A 25819-nucleotide genomic window follows, 5' to 3' on the forward strand; every position below is an offset into this window, starting at 1 on the left:
TATTTATGTCTATCAATACAATTTATAACAATTACTTTTACTATACTATGTAATTTATAACTGGTCATTTACGCCCCCTGAGCTAAGGTGTTTTTCCAAAATCATAGTATAAAATTGAGAACATTTAAAGAGATATTGAATATTTAACTATACAGAACGAAAGCGCTTGGACTTTTGAATAAAACTGTATATATAACTCATTTTCGCCAAAATGTCCTTTACGCCAATTGAACCCAAAAGTATCGATTTCTAAAGCTTATTATATCACACAAGACTACATGAATTATAAAACAACGTGGAATTAAATGTGATTAGAAATGATTGATTTTTATTATTTTACTGTGGAATACTTACTTATTTTGTGGTTTGACGACCGGTCTGGCCTAGTGGGTAGTGACCCTGCCTGCGAAGCCGATGGTCCTGGGTTCGAATCCCAGTAAGGGCATTTATTTGTATGATGATACAGATATATGTTCCTGAGTCATGGGTGTTTTCTATGTATTTAAGTATTTGTATATTATATATATCGTTGTCTGAGTACCCACAACACAAGCCTTCTTGAGCTTACTGTGGGACTTAGTCAATCTGTGTAAGAATGTCCCATAATATTTATTTATTTATTTATTATTTATTTATTTAATACTCTACATACAATTATCTATACTTACCACCATTGTAAATTTCATTAAATACTCATCAAAATACGAATTAGCCTATAAACAATCTCAATTTTATTTATTTCGTTAATATATAAACCTCATTCAATATAAATTTCCGTAAAAAATTTCGGAACTAACAAACCAGAATACGGATGGCGACAGAATAAGGAAGTAGACGTGTTGCGCGGGAATCGTGCGGCGGGGCGCGCGGGGTGCCCCCCTGCCTATTCTATCGCTGCGTCTGCTTCACCCCCTTGAAAACGTAAAACTCCAGTATAAGAGCGCCTTAATTGAAACCAAAAATCCCAAATATCCTGTTTGTGTTTAAGTCTTTGATTCAATTTGCCTTTGATTACTAAATAATTCCTAAGTACCGGCCTTTACGTACCTATCTATTCTTATAATATAATAACGATGTTGTTTTAAAACATTTAAGCTTTAGATTCTCAAGAATAATTTAACCTTAGACACTAGAAAAAATCTTACAGTAAAAAAGGCGACTTATTGCCACAAGGCATTCTCTAGTATTAATTTCGTTAAGTCTGCAGTGGAAGCTACATATATTTTTGATGAATGTGGAGTTACTTATCTAAATATTAATGTAAAAAACCTTGGAGGGTAAACTGAGTTTAAATAAGCACAGTGACATAGCTCACTTAAAAGTGTTCGCTGAATAATTTCATAACAGTGTGAGGTAACATTTGCGTTGATACAAAGATACTAGAAAGAACAAAATATTTATTTCATTACGGAGTGCTCGGTAAACAAAGTTTGTACGGAGCACTACTAGAAATTTTGACAATTTAACTCTATCTTTATTCCTCTAGACACGTCGTGCTTAACGATATTCTCCGCCTGTCCTTTACCAGCGTCAACGTGCGAGCTCTTGAGCCTCCTGATATTGGAAGAAACTGGACGGAATGTCACTAATTCCGTGGAAGATGGGATGAGCGCTGGTGTGGTGTGGGACGCCATCTGTGTAGACACCCTAGCCCCGTCTTATCTCCACGACACAACTACAAAAGCCGGCGCGGCGTCAAAGGCGGGCGAAAAATTACCAAAGACCAAATATAGGGGTCTCGGCCCCGCATACCATTTCGTACCATTTGGCGCCGAGACCCTTGGCCCGCGGGCTCCGAAAGGGTCTACACTATTTTAGAATTATCGAAGAGAATAGCACACGCCACCTATGATTGTAGAGCTAGCCTCGCACAAAGAATAAGTTTGGCGATACAGCAAGGAAATGCTGCCAGCATCTTCGGCACCATGTACCAGGGGGATAGCTTTTATTAATTAATTTTCAGATTTTGAGTTTATATTTTATAGGTTAGTTAGGTAATTGTGTATTTGTTATACAATATTTTAATAAATACTTATTACAGTAACATATATAATAATTAGGTGGGACAGGAAGTATTTTTTTATCTTAGACCGTTTCGAAGTAGTAACAATGCGCAATGGTTACAAGAGTGCATTAAGTTTGCACGATAGCACATATTTTGCGATAGGTTTCTTCCAGTTAGAAATGTATAATCTTGAGGGGCAGCATTTCATATCGGAGTCGAGCACGCCTTGGCATTCCCCGAACCTCCTGGGAGTCGGAGGGTACGTGACGAGCTTTCACTCCTGAAATATTTCTACTATTCATCGTCGCGAGTATTAAAATTCGCGTTATGCGGCCGCTTTATCTCACTTTATATTTTGAGGTCAGTGATGTTTTATAAACAGTTGTGAAAGATTCATTCACTTGGTAATGGTTTTATTTAAACTGTCATGAAAGACAGAGTTTGAGACATTAATTTTTTGGTGCTATTGAAAAAAGGCTGAATTGCCAAATTATGGCAAACATTTTATGCCGTTTTATAAAGCTTTAATAAAAATTAGGGTTTAGATTTCTCTATTATAGTTTTATTGCTTACCAGGGCCATGATACAATCATGTAGGTCTAGGATCACCATGGCCAGGCGGGATAGGACTTGAAGACTTAGGTTTTATTGTGGCTACAGCTACTAAATATTACGTATTAACGTGTATCAGCATCACACGTTAATAGCCAAAAGGCTATTAACGTGTGTGTGTGTGAGGTAAAGATACCTCTGTCTGTCTTTAAAACTCATACATTGAAATTACTCTAAACTCTACTCGCTCACACCTATGTCGCACTTAATTCACGGCAGTATACAGTTTTGCTTTCTTGATGCGCAAGGTCAGGCTAAATCGTCTTACTCAAACGTCAAGAGTGAGATCGCGTATGTATGTACATATTTTCCATCTATGTATTTTCTTCTGAACACGCCCTTTTAAATATGGAACGGTCTGCTTTCAAATTACTTAAGAGCAGTTCCAAATTTTCTCAACTAGCCCAATTTAGAAATTAAATTACACGGCTAGTGGTTGGATTATAAATAACAAATTGCGCTAATTGGTTGACGATAACAACAGGCCCTGTTGGAAGGGAATAAACTCCAAATTATTGTTTAATCCTCAGCTCTGCTAAAATTTTATTCCGCTGTACAGACTTTATGCTAATTTTGCCGGTCAATTATGAGATTAAGTCGGGTGTGAATTACTGGGAAAGAAAAAAGGTAGTTCCGGCTTGTTGTTCCGGTGATTACGTTCTGTGGGAACATCCCCTGACGACGGGCTCTTTATCGTACCTTCAACGGCCGGCGGTTTCGCAATTTAGCTGGTACGGGTAATGAGAAAAGTGTACCGAGAAGCGTGTTCGTGGTATGTACTACGACGCATGCGCGCTGCGCTTACCGCGACAAGCCCCGCAGTCCGCCGGTAACGCCACGGGACCCGCCCGCGCCGATCGCTTCCCCCGCGACCCCGCCGCTTGTCAAAATAACTAATTGATTTATACCCCCAAACATTAGCCAAGTAGAAAGCGAACTTCACACTTTGAACCCGAGTCCGCAGCAATTTATACCGGAAAGTTTTGACGGAGCACAATAATATGTTGAGAATTAGTCAACGCCGTGAACTCTCGATTAAGTTGGTGATAAGTTTCAAACGTATGTCGTAGGCGGGAACGGTTGCTCATGTGCGATTAGCTTTAAGTCGCCGCCGAGCGGCAATCTGTCACGGTAAAGTGACAGACGAATGAGTGATCGTAAATATTAGGCGGTTCTTTGTAGTATTTCGCTGCCGAGTCACGATGACATCCCCGGCCTAATGGATTCTCCTGGTATAAATAAAATGGTTCTAATCTGAAGAATTGCTGTTCTGTCGCGGCATCTTAATTAATTTTGCCTGTGACTTGTCGTCGCTTCTTTCCATTATCTAAATTAGACAAATATTGCCAAACATTTTACTCTGAGTACTTACAAGACATTCATCTGAAGTTTAGTAATAGCCGTCGTTAAACGCAGCTCAGTACGTTTTTAATCATGTAAGTACGAATCTTTCATTACTTGTTTATGCAACACGACGTTTATGCAAACTACTTAGATCCAGTTGTAAACTTCAATCTTTATGTAGGAACTTACTGCAATTATAATAAGTATTAATTTATTTTTTTGAGCATTGAGTCCATTTCAAATGAGCACTTTAGGCAAATTAAAATATGAAAAATAGTTTGAAGACCTATATAGTACGTATATAGGTACTCAAAATTAATAAAAATTTAATTGCTTATAATGATATAAATGTATATGAATAGAATAGTTAAATTATAAAAAGGTTCGAAAACCTGTATTTATAGGCTAGGTATGTATACCTATGTATATTTGACAAGGTAATTTTAATTTAGAATACTTTTATCACGGTACGCTACGTTTACAGGTAGGTATAAATAGGGATGATTCCTCAACTTAAAATAGGTACCTAAATTATTTCACACCGTGCACGAAATATTTAAAGCACCAGATAATTATTAGAAATACATTGATTGCAGTTATTTTTAAACACAATTTAGGGGTCCCCCACATCTGGTGTCTTTCGAGCGTCGCGTCTACAATTCTATGGCCGACGTCGACGCAACGTCGACGCAACTGCGCAGCGACTTCATTTTCCATAGCGCTGGACCGACGCCGACAGACGCCGACGCTGGAAAGACGCCAGATGTGGGGGGGCCCTTATATTTAATAAATCGGATAGAAATATGTATAATAAGTAGGTGAGTTGATCGTGACGTCACTATACTTGTTTTCATTAAATTCCTTATAAGCAAATCGTTTTGACAATTCTAAATAAGAAGCTGATTGACTAGTAGGAAAGTAGCCTATTCTATCTATTTTTAATCTACTAGTAGTTGAACCGGGCTCCACACGACTAATAGAGTGTTTTGGAATCATTTAGACATTCGGACACGTTTGAGTGAAACACACCCGGCATTTCAATGAAGGCCAACAGAAACGATCGATATACCACCTACCAATCACTTTTTAGGAATCCGTAGTCAATTAGTAGGAAGCCATTATACTTTCGCCATGTGACATGTCTATCTATCCATCACAAAGTTGGCAATTAGTATCAATACTTATAAGACTTGTCATATAATTACATATACATTAATTAATTAATCTCATACTTACGTCGATAAAATGACAAAATAAACTCTGTGAAAAATGTGGGTTACACACATGTTAACTGACGATGTTTTTTTTATGTTCCATCTCTATGGTGTGGGATGTCCGTGGGTAGGTCAATAAATAATTCTTTCAACGTAATATATTTCCGGAGCAATCTCTCCAAAAGTGCAAAACTGTCCTCACCCCTCGAAAAATACATGACATATATTTGATATTATTATGGAAATTTGCTTTAAACATAATCGGTTGAGACATTTTTGATTTATATGTATCATTTACGTGTCAGTATAAAACTAGACTAAATGAGTTCAAGAACAGAAATGAGCTTAGACCTAGACAATACAAACAATTTTTTCCAGTTATATCGGGGCTCCGATAACAATAAATCAATACTCCTGTCAGATTAAGAGACGATTGGGAAAATTGAATACGATCAGCACATCGAAGATTCAAGCAGTTCTGATGGGACATAACTCAGAAAAAGTTTCCAAACATGGATATAATTTTGTTCCGTCGGTTGACCTACATACTTCAATGTTCAATAAGACGCGCTCCCTCCCTTCATATGGCGAGCTACCAAGATTAATCATACAATCTAAATACATCCCTTAAATATGACGCATCAATGAAACACACTTGTAACATTTATGAAAGAGTTTTTTTATGACGGATCTCATAAGAAAGTAACTTCGCGTTGCCTGCGGGGACCGAGTCAATCTTAAACGATACGAACCGGAAAAAACTCGGAGATGCTATGCTACGTTGTTTATTCCTTAGAGAACTCTTATTATTATGATGTGCTTGTTTGTTTTTCAATCTGATAGCAATGCCTGCTATCACTCACTGCACGAGTTTTGTTCTAAAGAAACAATAGTACTGACAAGTACCTACATACATTTACATTGTCCTATGTGTATACGAAAAACACCACGGTGGCCTAAAAACTAGGGCGCATATACATATAATAACTAAAACTTATAGGGTATACATAATTAACATAATACTTTAAATATATAAAGCTTTACTTCCGATTACGACTACATTGCCATGAAAACTGGAAGTAACTTACTAATTATATTTAATTAAAATGTAGGGTTGCTTTTTGGTTCGCTTGAAAACCAGAACTCCCTATGATGTAAGTACTGTGTTGACAGCGAGTGACCTAAATTTAAACTTATCGACATTTAATGTGGAGCAAATTTGACCTTTAGACTTTTGTCAACTTTCAACTAGAATTGTCACTGTTGAACATTGACAGATATCCATAAGAAATCCAGATCATATTCATGACCAGTTATTAAAACAGAATAAACCTCCTCTACTGTTTTTCTGCCTAGTGTAGCGTAATAATTATAGTAACTTCACCCTTGTGCGGGATTGATTGATGAAATGATTATAAGTTTAGGAAACATTTTATATTTGGCATTTACAATGTGTACCTCTGTGAATTAACTTTTTCTTGTCACTCGTTGCGATGGTTACGGTCTACTAACCCTTTAAACCCTAATTGTATGTCATGTTAACTAACCAAACATTTGTTTAGTGGTAGTTGTAAGCTCCTTCCACAATGGGCAATCAATCATGCACGATAATGTATCGTGGTAGAAGATGTCTTCTAACAAACTGTGCTATTATTGTCACCTGGCTGACGGAACAGAATAACAAGAAATAGTCCATTCACTCACCTGCAATTTCAACTCAATAATTCCAGTAGTTTCGGAGAAAATTGATTGTGATAGACGGATGAAGAGATTACACGAGTTATCCTATATAAATAAAGGTTTCCGTTTTTAGGGTTCCGTACCCAAAGCGGACTCTATTACTAACTATTTAAGACTCCGCTCTGTCCGTCTGTCTGTCACCAGTTGAAATTTTCACAGACGATGTATAATGTATTTCTGTTGTCTAATAAGTACTCAAATATTTAAATATTTAAATCCTCGGTGGGAGAGTCCGACACGCACTTGCCCGGTTTTTTTTATTTTAAGGTAAAGAAATTTAAAATTTTGCTCATATTAACCCTAAAAATGTCCTTAATCATGATAAAATGTCCGATTAACTTCATGAAATATCACCAGCCAGCGTATTATTATCTTGCTCGGCCGGCCGGTGTGATAACAGATGCGCTCAGCTTGTAATTTTTTTGCAATCGTTATATGCATAATGCTGTTTACGAATTAGATGTGTCTATTGTATATTTAATTATTTAAGTACTGCGAAATGGAGTATCGAGACAATGCTCTTGGATCAAAATATTATGTAATTGTGATTTATCTCTAATAATAATAAAAAATAAATAAATAAATTATGAATAGCTTTATCCATCTTTATCCACGTGATAAAATAACTGTCACTGTTTAATTCCGTGGGATAGAAAGTGACGGACACCGTTTTATCACGCTGTCTCGTAGACAAGAAAGACCATCATATGCATACTGAAGCGGTAACTTGTTATTTGAATTCTCACCTGCAACAATAGTACGTCACTATACTGGGTTATCATCGAAATAATCCCAAAGGAGGTTCATTGGCCAGACAGGGGAATTCCTAAGGACTTATGTGGATCGTTTAGCGAACTTACGTTTGCATGAGTTTACATTCAAAATTATTTTTCAATGAGATTAGCTAAAGAATTGCGTCTGAACTATATTAAATTTAACTGATTAACTTTTCAAATAGAACAGTCTTGACAGTCTTTTTGAACATGAGTTGAAGAGCTGTATATCTATTAGAAAATATGTATGTATGTATCTCTTTTGCAGGGTGACAAATAACATTGGCGCGTTGTTTAATCCTCAACTGTTGATGCTGACTGTATCTACCTATACTTAAGGATGACTCACGCTAGACTGGACCGTACCCGGGCCGGAGGGTCCGACATGTAATTTTCTACGACGGCTGATCGGTGATCACGTGGTGCTTTCCATAGAAAACGAAGCGCCGGAACGAAGCGGCCAGGTCTAGCGTGAGTCATCCTTTAAAATGAAACCAAAAGAACTGCCGCAACATAGTTTCTTTTAACACAATAATTGTGGAAGCTAGTTTTCTTGAGTACAAAACACATGCTTAGTAACCGAAGCTTCAAGCAAAAAGTTAATTTATTTTTTGTTTGTACCTAAGCACTTACAACTTGTGCTTATGGCTTTGGTCCAAATTGAGCAAACAACGGAGCTGTGTTCGTTCTCACACAATTGGGAAAGTAAAACGAAGCTAGAATTAGAGCGCAGTATTCCTAAAGAATAGTACTTAATGAACGTTGACTAGAAACAAAATGCTTCAAACATTTTCATTGAAATCCTTCATTAAGTAAACTTATGAAATATTGTGAAGACGTAACTTTTTTATAACAAACGTACTTTACGTACCTACGTAGGTACATAATGTACTAACATTAATAATGGTCACTCGGTATAGTTCTAGTCTGATATAAATACCTACTTACTTACGCTACGTCTTACGTAGGCGAACAACGCGCGAACGCGGCGCGGCGCGGCGCGGCGAAAGCGGCCGCCGCCGCGCCGCGCCGCCTGACATTCGCGTGCAAATCGCGCCGCACCGCGTTCGCAACGAGATCGCTTACGTAGGACACTTCTATGGGCATCAAAGGATTGATTTCGCCGCGCCGCGCCGCGCCGCGTTCGCGCGTTGTTCGCCTACGTAAGACGTAGCGTTACTCCGTAGACTCTGCGACCCAAAATGAGCCTTGGTCTCCGACACAAGACAGCGTCACTTTTCTCGGTCCTGTGCGACCTCTCGCCAATATAAATACCTATCATGTACAGATAAACTAGCAATAATTTACCTAGGTCTCATAACTAAGGGATAATACAACGCTCATGTTATGTAATAATGATATTATTTATTTTGATTGAAAACGTCATAAATCCTGACTCGTGTTCTTTTGTTATTGATGTTCACTGTAACAATAGAATGACCTGTGTAACATCATCAATAAAATGGTTTGACTCAACGAGCGGTCATCCTTGTATCATTGTGGTTGGTGTAAATTGAATAAAAGGCTACCTTGAAGCCTAAATGACGTAATCGCCGGTTAAAGGAAAGAGTACCTTAAATCTGAATGGTGTAGATTGATTACATATTGACCACATTGTCTCTTGTCACATTTTGATGAGAAAGGCCAGGTACAAGGACTGTTATAAAGCTTGGACTCGATGTCAATTGTTACATCCAGTCCTAATGGAGTAATCATCCTATACTTTTCCACAAAATGAGGGGTCCAAAAAGATGTTCAGGTAAATTACACGTAGCCTATTGAAAGCGTTCCAAATAAGGGGTAGTGCCTTAAACAAGGGTCGGCTGGTTTTTTTATATGTTAATAATGACAAAATGCTCTTGTTAAATTTAAGTTTCCTATTTAAATACATCTATGTCTTTAGTATCGAAAATTAAAAAAGATCCGAAATGTTACCGACGGTTCGAGGTCAGAAAGTTGAATTTAATAATAGTATTTTGTCGTTATTAACAAATGAAACAACCAGCCGACCCTTATTTAATACAACAAAAAATAGTAGCAATTCAATAGGCTAACAGGCGTAGAAAGAGGGTTCAATTAATTGTCATACAAATTGAAAGAGAAGGTTTGAGTAGAAATGCAATGTGTTTCTCTAAAGTCCAATTTTAGTTTTCATCTAGTAAAAGGGTTGCGCAAAATGTCCATTTGTCAGTCCTTGCGTGACGAAAATACTATAATTTAACACTTGTAACCTACAACATATCAATCAGGCTGAAAAAGGGTGCTTCAGAAAAAACGTTGACTGTTAAATAACTATATAAATATATATATAAATATAAATTTATGATGGCAGCGAAAACTTTATTTAATAATCGCACCGTGAGTCGAAAGAATCTCACAACTAAGGGCTCTAATCATAAAACTAATTTTTTTTTTTTATTTTTTTTATTGGTAAAAATAGATAATAGAATAGGGCTCTAATTGATATGAAACATCTAAACATTTATTTGCAACATATCTAAAGCAAAAAGTATTTCGAAACTTTGCTTTGCTGTGTTTACAGAGTGCAGCCTAAATGACGTTTATCTAATAAAAGAAAATGTATAAAGCACAATCAACGGAGACACCCGGAGGGTGTATCGCAGCCATTACCCAACCGCAGTAAAACACTTGAGAGTAAAACTTCCTCCATAAACAGTGCATGCTGTATTAGTTTTCATATAATTTCCATTTCAATTTATTCTTATACTTTGGCGTCACAACAAAGATGCAGCTTATATGTTTATTTATTCTTAGCAATACGTTGTGGCAAGTGATGCCAAAGTTAGGTCAAATGATATGTCTATTCGTAAGATACTAGACTTATATAAACCGGAATATGAACCGTGATTATCTTTTGTATAGTTTTCGAGCTCCCGATATTGCGACGCTCGGTAGTTACATGCATCTTGTTCACGGGTCACTGAATATAAGTTAAATGAAACTAACCGTGAATCATTCAAAACTGTTATTAGTAAGATATCTAATTTACTAAGTACTCATTCACTATACTCGGTTAATTTTCTGTACTCAGTTGAGTCAAGAGCTCCATAGAGAAAAGTACCTATGTAATTATAATCGAGGCTACATATATGAAGTCCTAATTCCAAAAACTAGTTACATACACAAATAAGTGTACCGCGAGCAAAGCTTTGTGCGATATACTAAAAAGACTTATGTATACTGCATTTATCCATATTTATTCACAAAGTCGCATGCAAGGTCTGATTTGATTTAACTCTGATTTTGATTAGTGCTTGTGTCGAGATTCGAAATTATTCAGTACTAGTTGGAGCTGGAATAATCCTTGCTAAATATAGATACATGTGGGTGGAATAGGACCTATAAATAATCCATGCTACATACCTGGTAAGCATGGATTATTCTTGAGCTACATTAACTATAAATAGATTGAAATTAAAAAGGTAATTACTATTTAATTACCAATAAAAAAGTGGGGGGAGGCCTTTGCCCAGCAGTGGGACATTATAGGCTCCCAATAATAATAATAAGGTGAACTATAATTGGTCGTTTGTTGGCGGTAATAGACTACTATTAAAAATAACTCTTTATTGAAACATTAAACAAATAAATATAAATATGGTATAAAAACTTATAAAAAGTATCTAACTATTCTAAAGTAATAAAAATAAAAATAAATACTGCTATTTAGTTATGTTTTAAATTTTACGACACCAAGAAATAAAACCGATAGCATAATTTTATTTTATATCAACCAGAATAATTAAGGAACAGAATAATTTAGAAAACAGTTAGGCATTTTGCACTAGCTAGAGAGTTATTTCAATTATGGACAAATATAAATTACGAATTCATTAAAAAGAGGATCCCTGAATCGTTATTTAATTACTAAGTACTATGGTACATATACTACGAGTACTATTTTATTATTTGTGGAGGTTTAATGGGTGCTTACCCTTACTAAGGCCCAGTGGAACGGTTTTATGGAATAACCTTCAAGATGAACTAGTATCAAACATCCGAAGATACTAGTAACTCCTAGTAAAACCAAAAAAAAAGAAATCCTTGTTCGAATTAAAAATATATACAACATGTATTGGTTTTGATATTAGGTACCTACCTACAGTTCTTTTTATTTTTGACTATCACCTTTCACATCATAACAATGCAATAAATGAGTAAATGAGCAATTTAAAACCTATAGTAAATAAGGCGGTTCTATTTACACTGTACCACGCATTAGCAGATTCTGTGATAAGTTATGGATTAGTGGCATACGGTCGCACATTTAAAACTCAACTTGATAAGATCCTTAACTTACAACTTAGACTTGTTAAGATATTAGTAGATAAGAAAACTAAAGAAAAATGTAACAAGCACTATAACCAACTTTTTCAGAGCTGTAACATTTTACCTGTTCACGAAAAACTTAAATATCTGTTAGCTGTCGAACAGTATATGTGTCCTAAATTTAAGATAGTAAAAATATACAACAGAAGTCTAAGAGCATCTACACGAAAACGATATGTCGAGCCACAAGCCTCCAATTATTACGGCCGAAGAACAAGGCAGTACCTAATACCGCGTATTTTTAATGTCATACCCCCCGAGCAAAATTTTTCAACAAAAACAATATTTAAGAAAAAAATTAGAAGTCTGTTATTAAATAGTTACGCTAATGCAAGTTAGTCATATTTAGTTTAGTAATTAGCATAGTATTAAGCATGAAGGTATAAACATTTAGGTATAATTGGGTGTATTTCATTCGCCAACAAACTGTTTCGCAGTTTGGCGAAGTTTTGTAATAGTTTTAAGTGTTTTTTGTTTATTAGCAATAAATTAAAAAAAAAAAAAAGTACGTTTTAAAAATAAACTAAGTTACGCAAACATAATTATGTCTATGTAGTTAATATTAGGTTTTGCTTTACTAAAGAGAAACAAGAGGATCTGAAATATGTTATATTAATGCCCTCTCTATTTAACATAGGTAGCAATATGACATAGTTGCTCACACACAGAACAAATAAACTGACTTTGTTAGAGTTACCGGAACCCGGTCTCCGAAACAGTTTAATGTACTTCAGGTACCTACATGGCCCCTGTTTGTGACGGGCATTACGGGGCAATTTCGTTTACAGCCCACATAAAGGAATGTCTTTTTATCACAGCTCAGCTTAACTACATGAACGTATAGTGGAGCCGCGACACAACAATATAAAAGCTGGGCGTTTGCGATTTCGTGTTACTGTTACTATAGGTATCTACCCATGTAAATTAATGATACAGTAAATGACACACATGACAGAAATTAAAGTAGAACTAAATTAAAACTAAAACTGATATAAAACCGTCATTATTTGTAAATTAGAGGTAAAAAAGATGTATTCAATTAAACTAATACGTAAACACGATCGATGGAAGTGACATTATTTTTGGTTGCAAGTGACTTTGGTTTGTTTCAGAAAATTAAAATAACCAGAACTAAGTACACATATTTAAAGAATTTTGTGAATTCATACAACACCACTCTTTATGTGACTTCCCAGTATTCAAATATCTTTTCAGATCTTTTCAGTTTCGGGCATGAAACATTTAATTGATCGTATGCTTTCATGTGAAATAGCGTGACAATAAACCTCCGTGCAGATGTAATATAAAGTTCCACAATTTGAGAGAATGATGTTCTGTTATTTGAAATGTAGAAATAAATGCTGAATTTCAAATCGTAAAGTAATTCAAATAAATTGAAGAGGAAAACAACCAATTAAAGACTTATTTCCACTTTTAATTTTGAAAAATGCACATTTCCTGGGATAGATAAAACCCGGATTGCACGCATTTAGTACCTAATGATGGTAATAAAACAACTTCCAGCTTGCTGAGAATTAATTTTTCAAAACGCTTTTTGGATTTAATTTGATTGGTCTATTTTTCATGTCATTATTTTTATAAATCCATGAGCAGACGGTTCTGCTTACTTCAAAATTAAAACGTTAAAAAAAAGTTTGAGTTTGCAACTGGATCAATTATCATAGGCTATATAGAATCAGTAGAATATGAAAGATTTGTTATTTTCACTGACTCTCGAAGCACTCTCCAGCATTTACTAAAATGTACGGTTGAAGTTAGAGGAAGTCCAACAGCGTATGCTATTGTTGACGCTATATTTAAACTAAGTGGCAAATCAAAACTTGTGGTACTTCAGTGGATACCATCACACATAGGCGTCTCAGGGAATGAGATAGTGGACAATTTAGCTAAAGAAGCATCATCTGATGGAGTGCCTCTAACAGTTCAACCATAGTTCACAGAGTACATACATTTAGTGAAGACAAACTGGCATATATCATGGAAAGAACATTTTGACCAAAGTTCGGTGGAAAAAGGAATATGGTATAAAACCATACAACCAGAGCCATGGAAAAGCCCGTGGTCTGATAATAGTGACCTATGTAGACCTCAACTTGTAACTGCTTTCAGACTTCGCTCCGGGCACATCCCACTCAATAAATTTGCATTTTTAATGAGAAAAGTCCAGTAACCGGAATGTTCAGAGTGTGGTAAATTAGAATCAGAATCAGAATCAGAATCAGAATCAGAATATCATTTATTTGCCTACTTTGTGTTTTACATAAATGTCCCTATGACCGGTGGAGTCGTGTAGGGGTGAGTCAGCTAACTTATGTCCTAATGGATCTGTGTCTGCTGTGTTCCATTTATTCGCAATAAGTTTAATACAAACAGATTACGTGTTTTGTTTATATGTGCTTACAGACTATCTTATTCTAAGGGGACGCGGGGCTTTTGTTTTATCGACAGGCCACCGCCTATGTACTTTTTTATTAGGATCATACATTACTTCACCAATTCTATAATTAACTCTGAGGGGGTTGAATTCGCCGTGCGCCATGTAGGCGTCCCCGGGGGTTTCAAGATCTTTTATTTGCAGTCTTGCGATATTTTCTAGCATCTTGGTGTTGAGGTCCTCGGCACGTAGGTGCCAAGCTTCGATGTCAGCCATCTCCCAGATCACTTCTGTGGGTGTTCGTCTTGGTAATTGTGCGGCACTTTTCAGTGCCATTCTGTACTGGCGTTCGATTTTGGACAGGTTCGTTGCGCTATACCTCGAAAGTAGTTGCACAACTCCGTAGTCCAGCAGCGGTAGGATGCAAGTTTGTATGATGGCCAGTTTTGTTTCCAGTTCCGTCTTCGCGTGGTATCCTATTATAGGGCCGAGGGCTCCTCTGACTTGTTTTAGTTTTTTGACGACCTTTGCGGTGTGTTCGTTCATCTTCATGTGTTTGTCGAAAATGACGCCGAGATATCTGATATGTTTTTGGTAATGCAGCGTTTGTTGTTTCAGTTTCACAGTTGGGCGGTAGTTTTTCCTTTTTGAAAACATGATGCACTCGGTTTTGTCTATATTGCATTTGAGTCCCCATCTCGTATAGTAGTCAACGATGGCTTCACCTGCCCATTCAGCGCGCATGGTCGCATGGTCTGGGTTCGTGGCTCTGTTAAGTATGCAGAGGTCATCCGCGTATTGTGAGAGTTTGAGTCCTCTGATATGGTCATGTATGTCCCATATGTCATGGACGTACAGATTGAAGATTACCGGCCCTAGGATAGAGCCTTGTGGCACGCCGTGAGATATCGCTTTGACGTCAGTTTCGGTAGTTCTGAATCTACCTTTAAGGTTTCTGCCTTCGAGGTAGTTTTCAATTATTTTTATGACGTTGTTGGGGACATCTTTGTTCTGAAGTTTGTTGATCAGGCCTTTGTGGTTGATGGAGTCAAAGGCCTTCGAGAGGTCCGTAGATATCATAGAGACGCTATCTCCCACGGCTAGCGCGTCGGTAATTATTTTGCCGGTACGTAGGATCTGGGTCGCTGTTCCCCTTGCCCTCGTGAAGCCATGTTGGAATGGTGGTTGCAGCCGGTTGACCGTAGCAGTGAGTCTTGTCAGGATTAGGCGCTCACATAGCTTGCCCATGATGTTGAGCAGTGTGATCGGGCGGTACGATGATGCCTGGCGGTGATCTTTGCCCGCCTTATGCAGGAATATGCATACGCCGGTTTTCCAACGGTTAGGGAAGTACCCTGTGGACAATACAAAGTTAGCGAGAGGCACGAATGCCTCAGTGAAGACTTCTCCCCCAAGTTTAAGGGCGTCTGCCTTGATTCCGTCTGGACCTGGTGCCTTCTTGTTTTTAAATTTGCTCAGTGCGCGTTGGACTTCGCTTTTACACGTTGGGTCGAGCGGTTGAAATGGAGTCGTCTTTTCGGTACCCTCATCTTCTTTTCCTATCTTCGCTTCTTTTACTATGGCTGTGTCGGTGAGTGAGTCGATCGTTTCTGACTCCGTACTGCACCCCGTGATGTTTGGTAGTTAGGCGATTGGCTTTTTCATGTTCCGTTGAATACGTCACATTTGTGATCTGCTGTCTCGCGGATCTTGAAGTTTGTCAAGCCAGCCCTTTTCGGTGTAGTCCTTCAGGGCTTTTTCGACTTCTTTCTTGGCATGGTTATAGAGGGTGCGTGTTTCGAGTTGGAGTTCGAGGCTGCAGTGTCTTGCTTGCCATTTTATTTGTTTCAGTTTATTTCGAAGATCTATTTTATCATTGATTTCCTTCGGTAGCAGTTCCTGTCTCGTTGCTCTTTTGAGGGGTGCGTGAGTGTCGAGGGCTGCGACAATTGCTTTTTCCACTGTCTCGACATACTTCTCGCAATCCGCTTCAGTGGTGATGTCTTCGTTGAGGTCGCGAAGTCCTTCCCGCATTGTCTTTTGGTATGCGTCTCTCAGTTCTTCATCCTCGTAGATTTTCTTTGTGTTACGAGATAGGTGCTCTTCTATGTTGTGTTCAATCCTCACAGTTAGCAGCCAAGGGAGGTGGTCCGAGCCCACGCTCTCTACCTGCTTGGCCTGCGCTTCGAGCTGTTGATGTGTTATGATAGCCAGGTCCAGGATGGTGTTGCCTTGGCTGGTAGGTCTGGATGGTGCGTTTGCGTGTTTCAGGGTGCATATTCCGTCATTTATAGCCTTCTTAATAATGTTACCGAGGCCGACGTTTCGCCTGTGGCCTAGGGTTTGCATGCGTAGGTTCATGTCGCCGATGATGATTGATGGTTCGTCGGCTAGGGTCTCTTCTAGTTCTTCTTTGGCGTGGTGTTGGTTTGGAATCTGAATATAGATTCCTTTTATATTGATGTATTGTCCGGTGGTGTGGTTGGTGAACAGTTTGATGCCGACACCTTCGATCATCTTGTTTTCGTCGGTCCATCCTGGGGTGACTTCCGTTTCGGCCCATCTTAGTCCCCTCTGTATGTACATGGCCGTGGCTAAGTGTCGTTTTAGTGTGTGGGTGAGTTTATCGTACCCTTTTATGTCATATTTGTGTTTGTCGAAGTCGATCTTGCACTCGTTTAGTATGATTATAGCCGGTCTGTATTTCTCGACTAGTGCTTTTATTTCTGAGAATTTGTTCCTGATTCCTTGGGAGTTCAGGTGTAAGATTTTTAAATTCTGTATTTTCTTTTTGTCTTTACTAAACATTATGGTGTGGATGTGTCTTATTTATTGTGTCGATCAGCCTCATCAGTGTCTGGTGCATCTGTATCTGCATCTGATAGAGCCCCTCGAGTGTGAGACCGCCTATTGTCAGCGGGACTTGTTCTGTGGATGGTTGTTGTTGTGGTATGTCGTTTTGTGGCAGAGTGGAGAATAGCCTCATGTTTGTGATGTCCGCGTATCTGACACCCTGTCTTACCACTGAGCGTTTGATTCTCTCCTCCCTCTTTGTTTGCTTAATTTTTGCTTGTTCCATTTGCCTCTCAATCATGTTTTTGAACATTGGGCATTTGACGTTGTTCGCGCCGTGATCTTCTGCTTTGCAATTTTTACAGACTTTCGTCGTTGTGCCCTCGGGCGTAGTGATGATTATCTGCGGTTCTTCTTGTTTGCCGTAACACGATTGCTTGGAGTGGTCGAATGCATAACATTTTTTGCATTGAACAATGTGCCTGGGGTTTTCTTTGAATGGCTCGACCTTGATGGAAGGAGCACAGAAGAATTTCCTATAGGACGCTTTGAAGCTCTCCAGGATGTCCCTTGATTTGTATTTGCCATCGAAGATGAGTAGGTGTGATTTCCCTGTTCTCCCTAGTGGTTTGATTGCTGTTGGTTTGATGCCAATGCAGTCTACTATTTCGTTAGCGATGGTGTCGACGTCTTCTCCATAGGTTTCATTTTTAAGCACGATCCTGGTCGCCGGATGTCTGTCGGCCTTCGGTTTCGGTGCTATTACCCTGGCTATCCCGCAAGCATTAAGCGTAATGAGAATATTCTCACGGGCCGTTGCGCTCTCTGGATTGATTTTTATTTGACGACCCATAACGTTGAGCGTTGAGTTGTTTTTTGCTATTGTATCTCGGATTTTCTTCAGTGTGTCTTGATTTTTAGTTGCGTTTTCATCTCTTATTATTATATTAGGGATGTGGGTATTCCTCTGTGTAGGTGCCGTATAATTGTTTACGCCCGTACGTTTTCTTTTGGCTCGTCTGTTTTCTGTGTTTTCTGTTGGTAGTACCTCGTATTGGTTCGTCACCGGTATTCTAAATTGTGACATACTGCTCTCATTGACTTGCGAGTTGAGATTGTTGTCGCTTGCCGGTTTTTGTATGGTAAATTAGAAGATGTCTATCATATCATGAAGAGGAGCCGAAGCGACATGTGTACACCCTGACTCAAGAGGCGTGATCAGTGTTACCGATGCACTCTTTAAAGATTCTTGAAAATTTAGCCTATCATTCACCTCGCGAGTCGAGAACCGTATTTTTACACATAATAAAGCGCTGGTGGCCTAGCGGTAAGAGCGTGCGACTTTCAATCCGGAGGTCGCGGGTTCAAACCCCGGCTCGTACATGGGTACGACTCATGGGAGTTTTTCGGAACTTATGTACGTAATATCATTTGATATTTACCAGTTGCTTTTCGGTGAAGGAAAACATCGTGAGGAAACAGGACTAACCTCAATAAGGCCTAGTTTCCCCTCTGGGTTGTAAGGTCAGATGGCAGTCGCTTTCGTAAAAACTAGTGCCTACGTCAAATCATGGAATTAGTTGTCAAGCGGACCCCAGGCTCCCATGAGCCGTGGCAAAATGCCGGGATAACGCGAGGAAGAAGAAGAGTCTAAGTATCATATCATGATGGAGTGTGTTCGGAACGAAGACAAAAGGAATGATCTTTTGCTCCAAGGCATTAATATTAAGGAGCTGGACGGCTGCAACAGGATCTTGGCTTTCCCTCAATCTAGGGAAGCGAGAGCTCTGTACAGTATGGTGATGGTGGGCCTCCGAAGACGAAAAGAATTAACTGTTTAGCTTTTAATTGTATTGTAAGAACTATTCATGATGTGTTTTATTGAGCGGCATCGTCTTTTAGACTAAGCTCGTTAAATAAAGATATAAAAAAAAATGCTGGTTTGTACAGTCGACGTCAAAGATATGTTTACACTTTTCGCCTTATTACAAAGGAGTGAGGTGCAAAAGTGTAAAAATATCTTTGACGTCGACTGTATTATACTTAATTTTAAGAACTAATTTATTTTAAATAAGTTTTTGGCAAAAAATTAATTTTTGGTACTAGCTTGTATCGCTGACTGTACTTTTCTTACGACAGACAACTAACACTCATCGAGACAATTCTAAAAACCCCTAACACGATTAGGTTGCGTTGTTTCATCATAGAGTTCCTGTGGCCACCTCCTGTCTCCATCATCAGATCAGCTCAATGGTACCATAATATTGCATTGTCATCCGATTTATACATGCATGCAAAATTTCAGCTCAATCGGAAACCGGGAAGTTGATCAAATTTAACTTGCAAGATTTGATTACAGACCGACAAACAGACAGAAAACGGTCAGGTGAAACTAAATAAAAGCTTGTAAAAAACAGGGTTCTATTCCGTTACAAGTATGAGTTTAAGGCATCAATTATATCTGAATAGGTACATAGTTAGAGTTACATAGCTATTACGTTTTTTTATAAATATTTTATTACATTAACGGGTACCGCGATGTATACTGCGTCAAGCAAATCTTGTCAGTAGCAAACGGCGGCAAATTTGAAAAATCGCGGGTTAGCAACACTGTGTTCGAATAATTCGAAAATCGCGTGTCATCTGTGTTTTATCTGTGGAATGTGGATCGCGAATGACAGCCATCATCTTTGTTTACAATCTGAATCGATTCTATTTCCAGAGATATTTCTGCTGTGTCGCCATTAAATACCAATATATTAAATAAAATTGTGCTTAATCAAAGATAAGGTGCCTACAATGCTTACAGTTCCAAGATATAAATCTAATAAAATATTAAAATCCAATAGGACATCTACCTGCTGAAGCAATGATTTTATTCATTACATTCTTGTTTAACGGCATATTCCACTTCTAATTTTATTTTGAGATCTTCAAATTCACCACACACCGCTTTTAAATTGTCCGTCCATACCATTTAAATGCCATTTAATAACAATTTCAAACATTTTCAATAGAGAATCCACGAGTGACAATTTGAATTGACGTACGTAACAGGGCGCGCTCAGCGGAAAAAAAAGTTTTGGTTCGATGTACATTGTACATTGCTGCTTTTCTTAGCGCAATACTACTCTTTGAGTGTTGCCCTACTTTAGTTTGCTTTACATTGCTACTGACAAGATTTGCTTGACGCACTATAAATTCATTACTTTTTCCTTATATCTGACGTTTCTCTCACAAAAGATAGACGTCCCTCCAAAATAACAATGGATATATTGGTAAACAACACTAAACTATCCGAATTGGTTTATATATGTTCGAGGTAATCAATGAAATGAAACTACCCATTTTTGTTTAATGTTTATTGTCTACGGCACGACACACAACACAATCAATATCCACGCACTGGTCCGGAGATGGTTTCATCAACATCTCAAATAAACGATAATTTTGGATTTAAGGTTAAAATAATGAATTTATATCGCAGTAGACCCTTAACATCATGCAATATGTGTACAAAATACGAGGGCTTGAAGTACATATTATTTTATAGAATACATTTTTCGCATTCTTCTTCTTCTTTCTTCTTTTTTTTAGAATTAAAATGAAATAATAATTTAACGTACACGAAAAAAAAAACAATTTCTTAAAAGGTATTTTACTCGTATTTTGTAAGAACTGTGAAAACAATAAAATTATTCCGAATGTCCTGAAGTGTGCAAATGCATTTTATTATACTTAAAGTACCTAAAATTAATGCTGTATTCAAATTTAAAACCATTTACCGTAAGCAAATTCCCATATTAAAGCTGTAGCATTTTTCAGCACGCCGCCGGAATGGGCCAGACTGGGACGAAATCCGTTTTATTGCTATCTCTTCTACATGGCTTCCTCTTCCTCATTGGTACGTATGTGTGACACTGGCATTACCCTGAATAATCATGAATTATGAGTGTTATCGGTATGTGAGTAACCATTGCTACGAAGCGGGTGTAGAGGCTAGGGGAAGGGGGATAATACGTATCTGTTTGGCCCATTGTCTTCAGATGGTATACGAATACGGGTCATACTTAGAATTCATACTCTGTTAATATTACTTCATCTTCAATTATGTTAAGTCTTTATTTGAAAAAAAAAAGATGTTTCGGATCAATAGAAATTATCACATTGGATATAAAGTAAATTAGCTAGTGACTAGGTACTAATCGCATCTTTTGTTACTGCCTGTTTTTTTTTAATGAATGGATGTAACATTCAATATTTATATATCTATTTTTATCTACACACATATCCTAATCCTTTATAATGCGTTCTAATCCGCAACTTAAGGCCAGATAAAGATAAACTGTTTTGTGAGAAAAGTTTTCTTTTACCGCCATTTCACGTTCAGTTTATCTTGGGGCGAATATTATTTTGGCTTGTTAAAAACAAACTGTCACACTCACATCACTTTTGTGTAAAATGAACGATGAATTATAGATCCATCAATCAGTGTATAATGAGCAAGCGATATTTTGCAAACGTTACCTGATATCCGCGATTGAGCAACGCTTGCATTCCCGGTCGAAACATGCGAATCCTGGCTGGGCGCAGCATGGTTCCATTTTTATCGGCTGTCACTATGCCCGTCAATTTTGCACATACATAGGTGCTATATTTATGGCGCTGATTGCAGACACATCTGTGTATATTTTTCTCCATTCATTGACAGATTTGTTCGACAGGCACATAAAGACAGACATACACATTTCTACGTATATCACTAATGAGTGTTATAATTGTCGGTATAGGATACAATTTATTTATTGAAGAATGTCTATTCATTAAATATTTTATATCTTATATTGTTTTCATCAATTTATTAAGCTTTAGTCGATAGATCAGGCTCGTACACACACTCAATCGAACGTTCCAGACTCACGAACATCAAAAGGCAAAATATTTGAAACATGAAACGAAAGAAAATCCTAAACGTAATGGCACATTATTAACTGTTAACCCAGGCAATAAAGGCGTTCTTTCTTGCTCCGTTGCCAAATAAATGTACGCTAACAGTTCGCCTCAACAAAATGACGTTCGTTCTCGTAAATCATAAATACGGGATTCTTTGTATACATCTTGTTATATATGTATATGTATTCATATTCGGTCCGCTGCTTTTGAATGAGTGGGGTGAAGCAGGCTGTACCATAAGATGCGATGTAGTAGCTGGCTTTTGTCTCCTGAAAGACTCCCTTCAAAGTGAGCCATTAATTTTTAAAAGAGGCGGTTTTAGTTCAGTTCAGAGTCATTACGAGCTTTACGACTTTAAACCTTAACATGGCGCGGGGCTTAAAATTGTTTAAAGTTCGTTGTTAATTTAGTGTGACGATTAAATGTTAGGAGTTAGGCTTAGCAATAGCTTAGAATTCGTTTTATAGAGATTAAGCTAAGTATCTGCATTAACTTCGATGTTATAAAAATAATGTGTAAAATATTTTATCTTTAAAAACAATTACTAAGTAACTTATAGATCTCCATAGTTACTTATATTTATTTAAGTTCTTACATTAATTATTAATATAACTTTGATGATTAGATTTCGATCTTAATTCCCTATTGCTCGACCGACTCCATATGACATAGTAGAGTCTAAAAGCTAACTCTACACAAACTTTGTAAAGATTTACAAAGTGTGGTATAGTCAGATTGGTCAGCATAAACGTCCAATTTCTATGAAAAAAATAACTTTATTTTGGCACTACCACACTTTGTCACTTCAAATTCGGTGCATAATAAGTTTGCCGCGAATACAAATTATCAATTTCAAAACAAAGTAGGCCAAACTCAGGGTTTGTTTTCATTGGTCTCATTATCTAGATTTTTCTGAAATGTCTATTAATTAAGTATACATAATACATCTTACTAAGATTAATGTGTAAATATGAACAGAATCACACAATAGAGGTATAAAATAAAATTTTAATTATTGTTACTAGGTACTGTTGGCAAAACGTGTTCTCAGAGAAGTAAAATGATGTAAGAGTGTAGTACTAATAGTAGTAAATATCAAATGAACGCAAGTGTGATGAGAGGACGGGAGAGGGAGAGATATGGAAGAAATGGACATGCTGCGCCGACCCCAAATGAATGGGATAAGGGCAAGCGAATAATGAGTGTAGTACCTAATATAGATGGTCAAGAAAATCTTGTCAGTAGAAAAAGGCGGCAAATTATAAAATGTAGGCGCGAAGGGTTATCATCCCATAGAAAATTAGAATTTCGCGCCTTTTTCTACTGACAAATTTTGCTTGGCCATCTGTTATTACCATTAACCTAATATTTAATCCAACAGCTGGCTCCGGAACAGATGCCCCGGCAGAGAACACTACAGTAGACATATCTTCTCAACGCTTTCGGGCAGAGTTTCTGCAAGAATGGCAAGGATCTGCTGATGCTCCTTACTTCGATCCTAGCACTCCAAGAAACATAACTGGACTAGTTGGACACCCCGTCAGATTATTGTGCCGAGTCAAGAATTTGCAGAACAGGACCGTGAGTAAATACTTGGTAAAATAATGTGTCGTGCGTACTTGGGTCCTAATAAGTTAGAAGGTTGCCTCAGGTGCCCAAGCTTTTACACTTAATCCTAAGGATTAGCATTCATATTTAACATGGCATAATTATGAATTAAAAACATGTATGTTGTCAGCTGTGATAAAAAACGCGTTAGTTTAATGGACACTGCGAAGAGCCAATATTGTAGGAATGAAGGGAGTTGAAACGTAACAATTTTTTATACGATTATTATTTGATATTAGAACATTTAGAACACATAGGTGTAGTTTACTTGTAAACTACACCTTTTCACAGATGATGTATTTCTGTTGCCGCTATAACAACAAATACTAAAAACAGAATAAAATAAAGATTTAAATGGGGCTCCCATACAACAAACGTGATTTTTGACCAAAGTTAAGCAACGTCGGGCGTGGTCAGTACTTGGATGGGTGACCGATTTTTTTTTCATTTGTTTCCGTTTTTTTTTGCATTATGGTACGGAACCCTTCGTGCGCGAGTCCGACTCGCACTTGCCCGGTTTTTTTTTAATAGCCGACTTTGGTGTCCCACAGGTCCCACTGCTGAGCTAAGTTCGTTTTTTTAGCATTAGAAATAAGGTAAACAATCTTGGTGTGTCTTTTAATTGAAAAACACATTTTAAAAATAAGTTACGGCAAATATGTAACTATTATGAATCTAATAAGTTCATTTATATTCTTCTGCTTTCATAAGTACTAGTTTATGATTAAAAAAAAAGCGTTTTTCAATTAAAAGACATGTCAAAATCGCTTACCTTCTTTCAAGTTCTTCTAATTCTAAAAAAAACGAACTATAGTTTTCTCCACTCGACCCTGTTTCGGGTTTCCCACCATTTGTAGAATGTAGAATGCGTCCAAGTTATCCCGCCATCTCCTTTTCACAGCAATTACAATACAATACATACACATACAATGGCGTTAACTTTCAGTAAATAAACATTCACTAAATTTGTGTTTTCTAACACCACTCAGGATGTCCAATCAGGCGTTGGAGAGGAAACGGTAATCTAATTTGTGGATTTCGATTAAGTCGGTTGACCCTCCTTCGCCGTTGCATTGATCTTTTTGTTTGTTTCATATTAAACCACCTTATTTATTGGTTATATAGCATAATTTCTAAAATCAAATTTCCTAAGTACGAAATTCCTAAAGACAGAACATCGAAAATCAAAATGTCTAATGTACGAAATTCCTAAAAATGTTATTTTAGAAATTATGCTACATAACCTATTTATTGCTATAAATTGAAACTGATATGTACAGTCAAGGAATTTAAATTCCGACCCATTTCGTACTTTGTCACAGTGACAATCAATATGAAAGCCGCTAGATAAGAGACCTCTTACGGTTGTCACTGTGACAATATACGAAATGGGTCGGAATTTAAATTCCTTGACTGTACAGTGAGCTGCGACATTGCATGGAGAAATTATGAATGAATTCATTGATAAAGTCACTATGCAATTTTACGTCTGATGGTACAAGCAATTCCAAGATTATTTAATAAAAAAAAGAATGGGTAATTTTTGTAAATAGGTATAATTTTGCTTATTGAACCTATTTTTCCTGAAATCCTGTAATCTTATTACATAATTGAGTGATTATTGTAGTTTCAAGAAAATTTAAAATAAAAGCATTTGCATGCAAAAAGTGCCATTTGATGAAGTTGAACTACTTAACTCCAACTTAAATTTATATTTGTACCTATGATACAAGAATTCATTTATAATAAATGAAATCTCGTAATAAATGAAATCTCCCTAATCATACAATACAAATAATTGATTGTGAAAAGTAAACACGAGTAGTAGTAGTGCCCTTCAGTGGACAGTTGGACACAGTGGTTGCTCTTACAGACTAAGGATCTTTATTAAAGACAAGTGGTTTACAAATGTCTGAACATGGATTCCCTGTGTTTCAGGCAGAAGGACAAAATTAATTAATTTTTAATAATTTACTTAATTACATAAACACTATAAGTAGTACACAATAAAAGTCTTATCACCTTAACAAAA

At 37.2% G+C, this 25819-nt stretch overlaps 1 protein-coding gene across 2 annotated transcripts in view; it reads left to right on the forward strand.

The window, feature by feature from the left end:
• The first annotated feature begins 3047 nt into the window (after window positions 1–3047).
• Window positions 3048–25819, forward strand: part of LOC134664772 (uncharacterized) — a 36120-nt gene continuing 13348 nt past the window's right edge. The window contains exons 1-4 of one of the 2 annotated variants that reach the window (XM_063521526.1): window positions 3048–3884; window positions 3983–4053; window positions 21052–21130; window positions 23561–23760. In XM_063521526.1, the coding sequence (XP_063377596.1) occupies window positions 21064–21130; window positions 23561–23760 (267 nt within the window). In that variant the 5' untranslated portion in view covers window positions 3048–3884; window positions 3983–4053; window positions 21052–21063. Of the gene's footprint in view, window positions 4054–21051; window positions 21131–23560; window positions 23761–25819 lie in introns of both variants that reach the window. The other variant, XM_063521519.1, reaches the window with a different exon arrangement.

Source organism: Cydia fagiglandana, chromosome 1 (genome assembly GCF_963556715.1).
Source record: "Cydia fagiglandana chromosome 1, ilCydFagi1.1, whole genome shotgun sequence".
Lineage (NCBI taxonomy): Eukaryota > Metazoa > Arthropoda > Insecta > Lepidoptera > Tortricidae > Cydia > Cydia fagiglandana.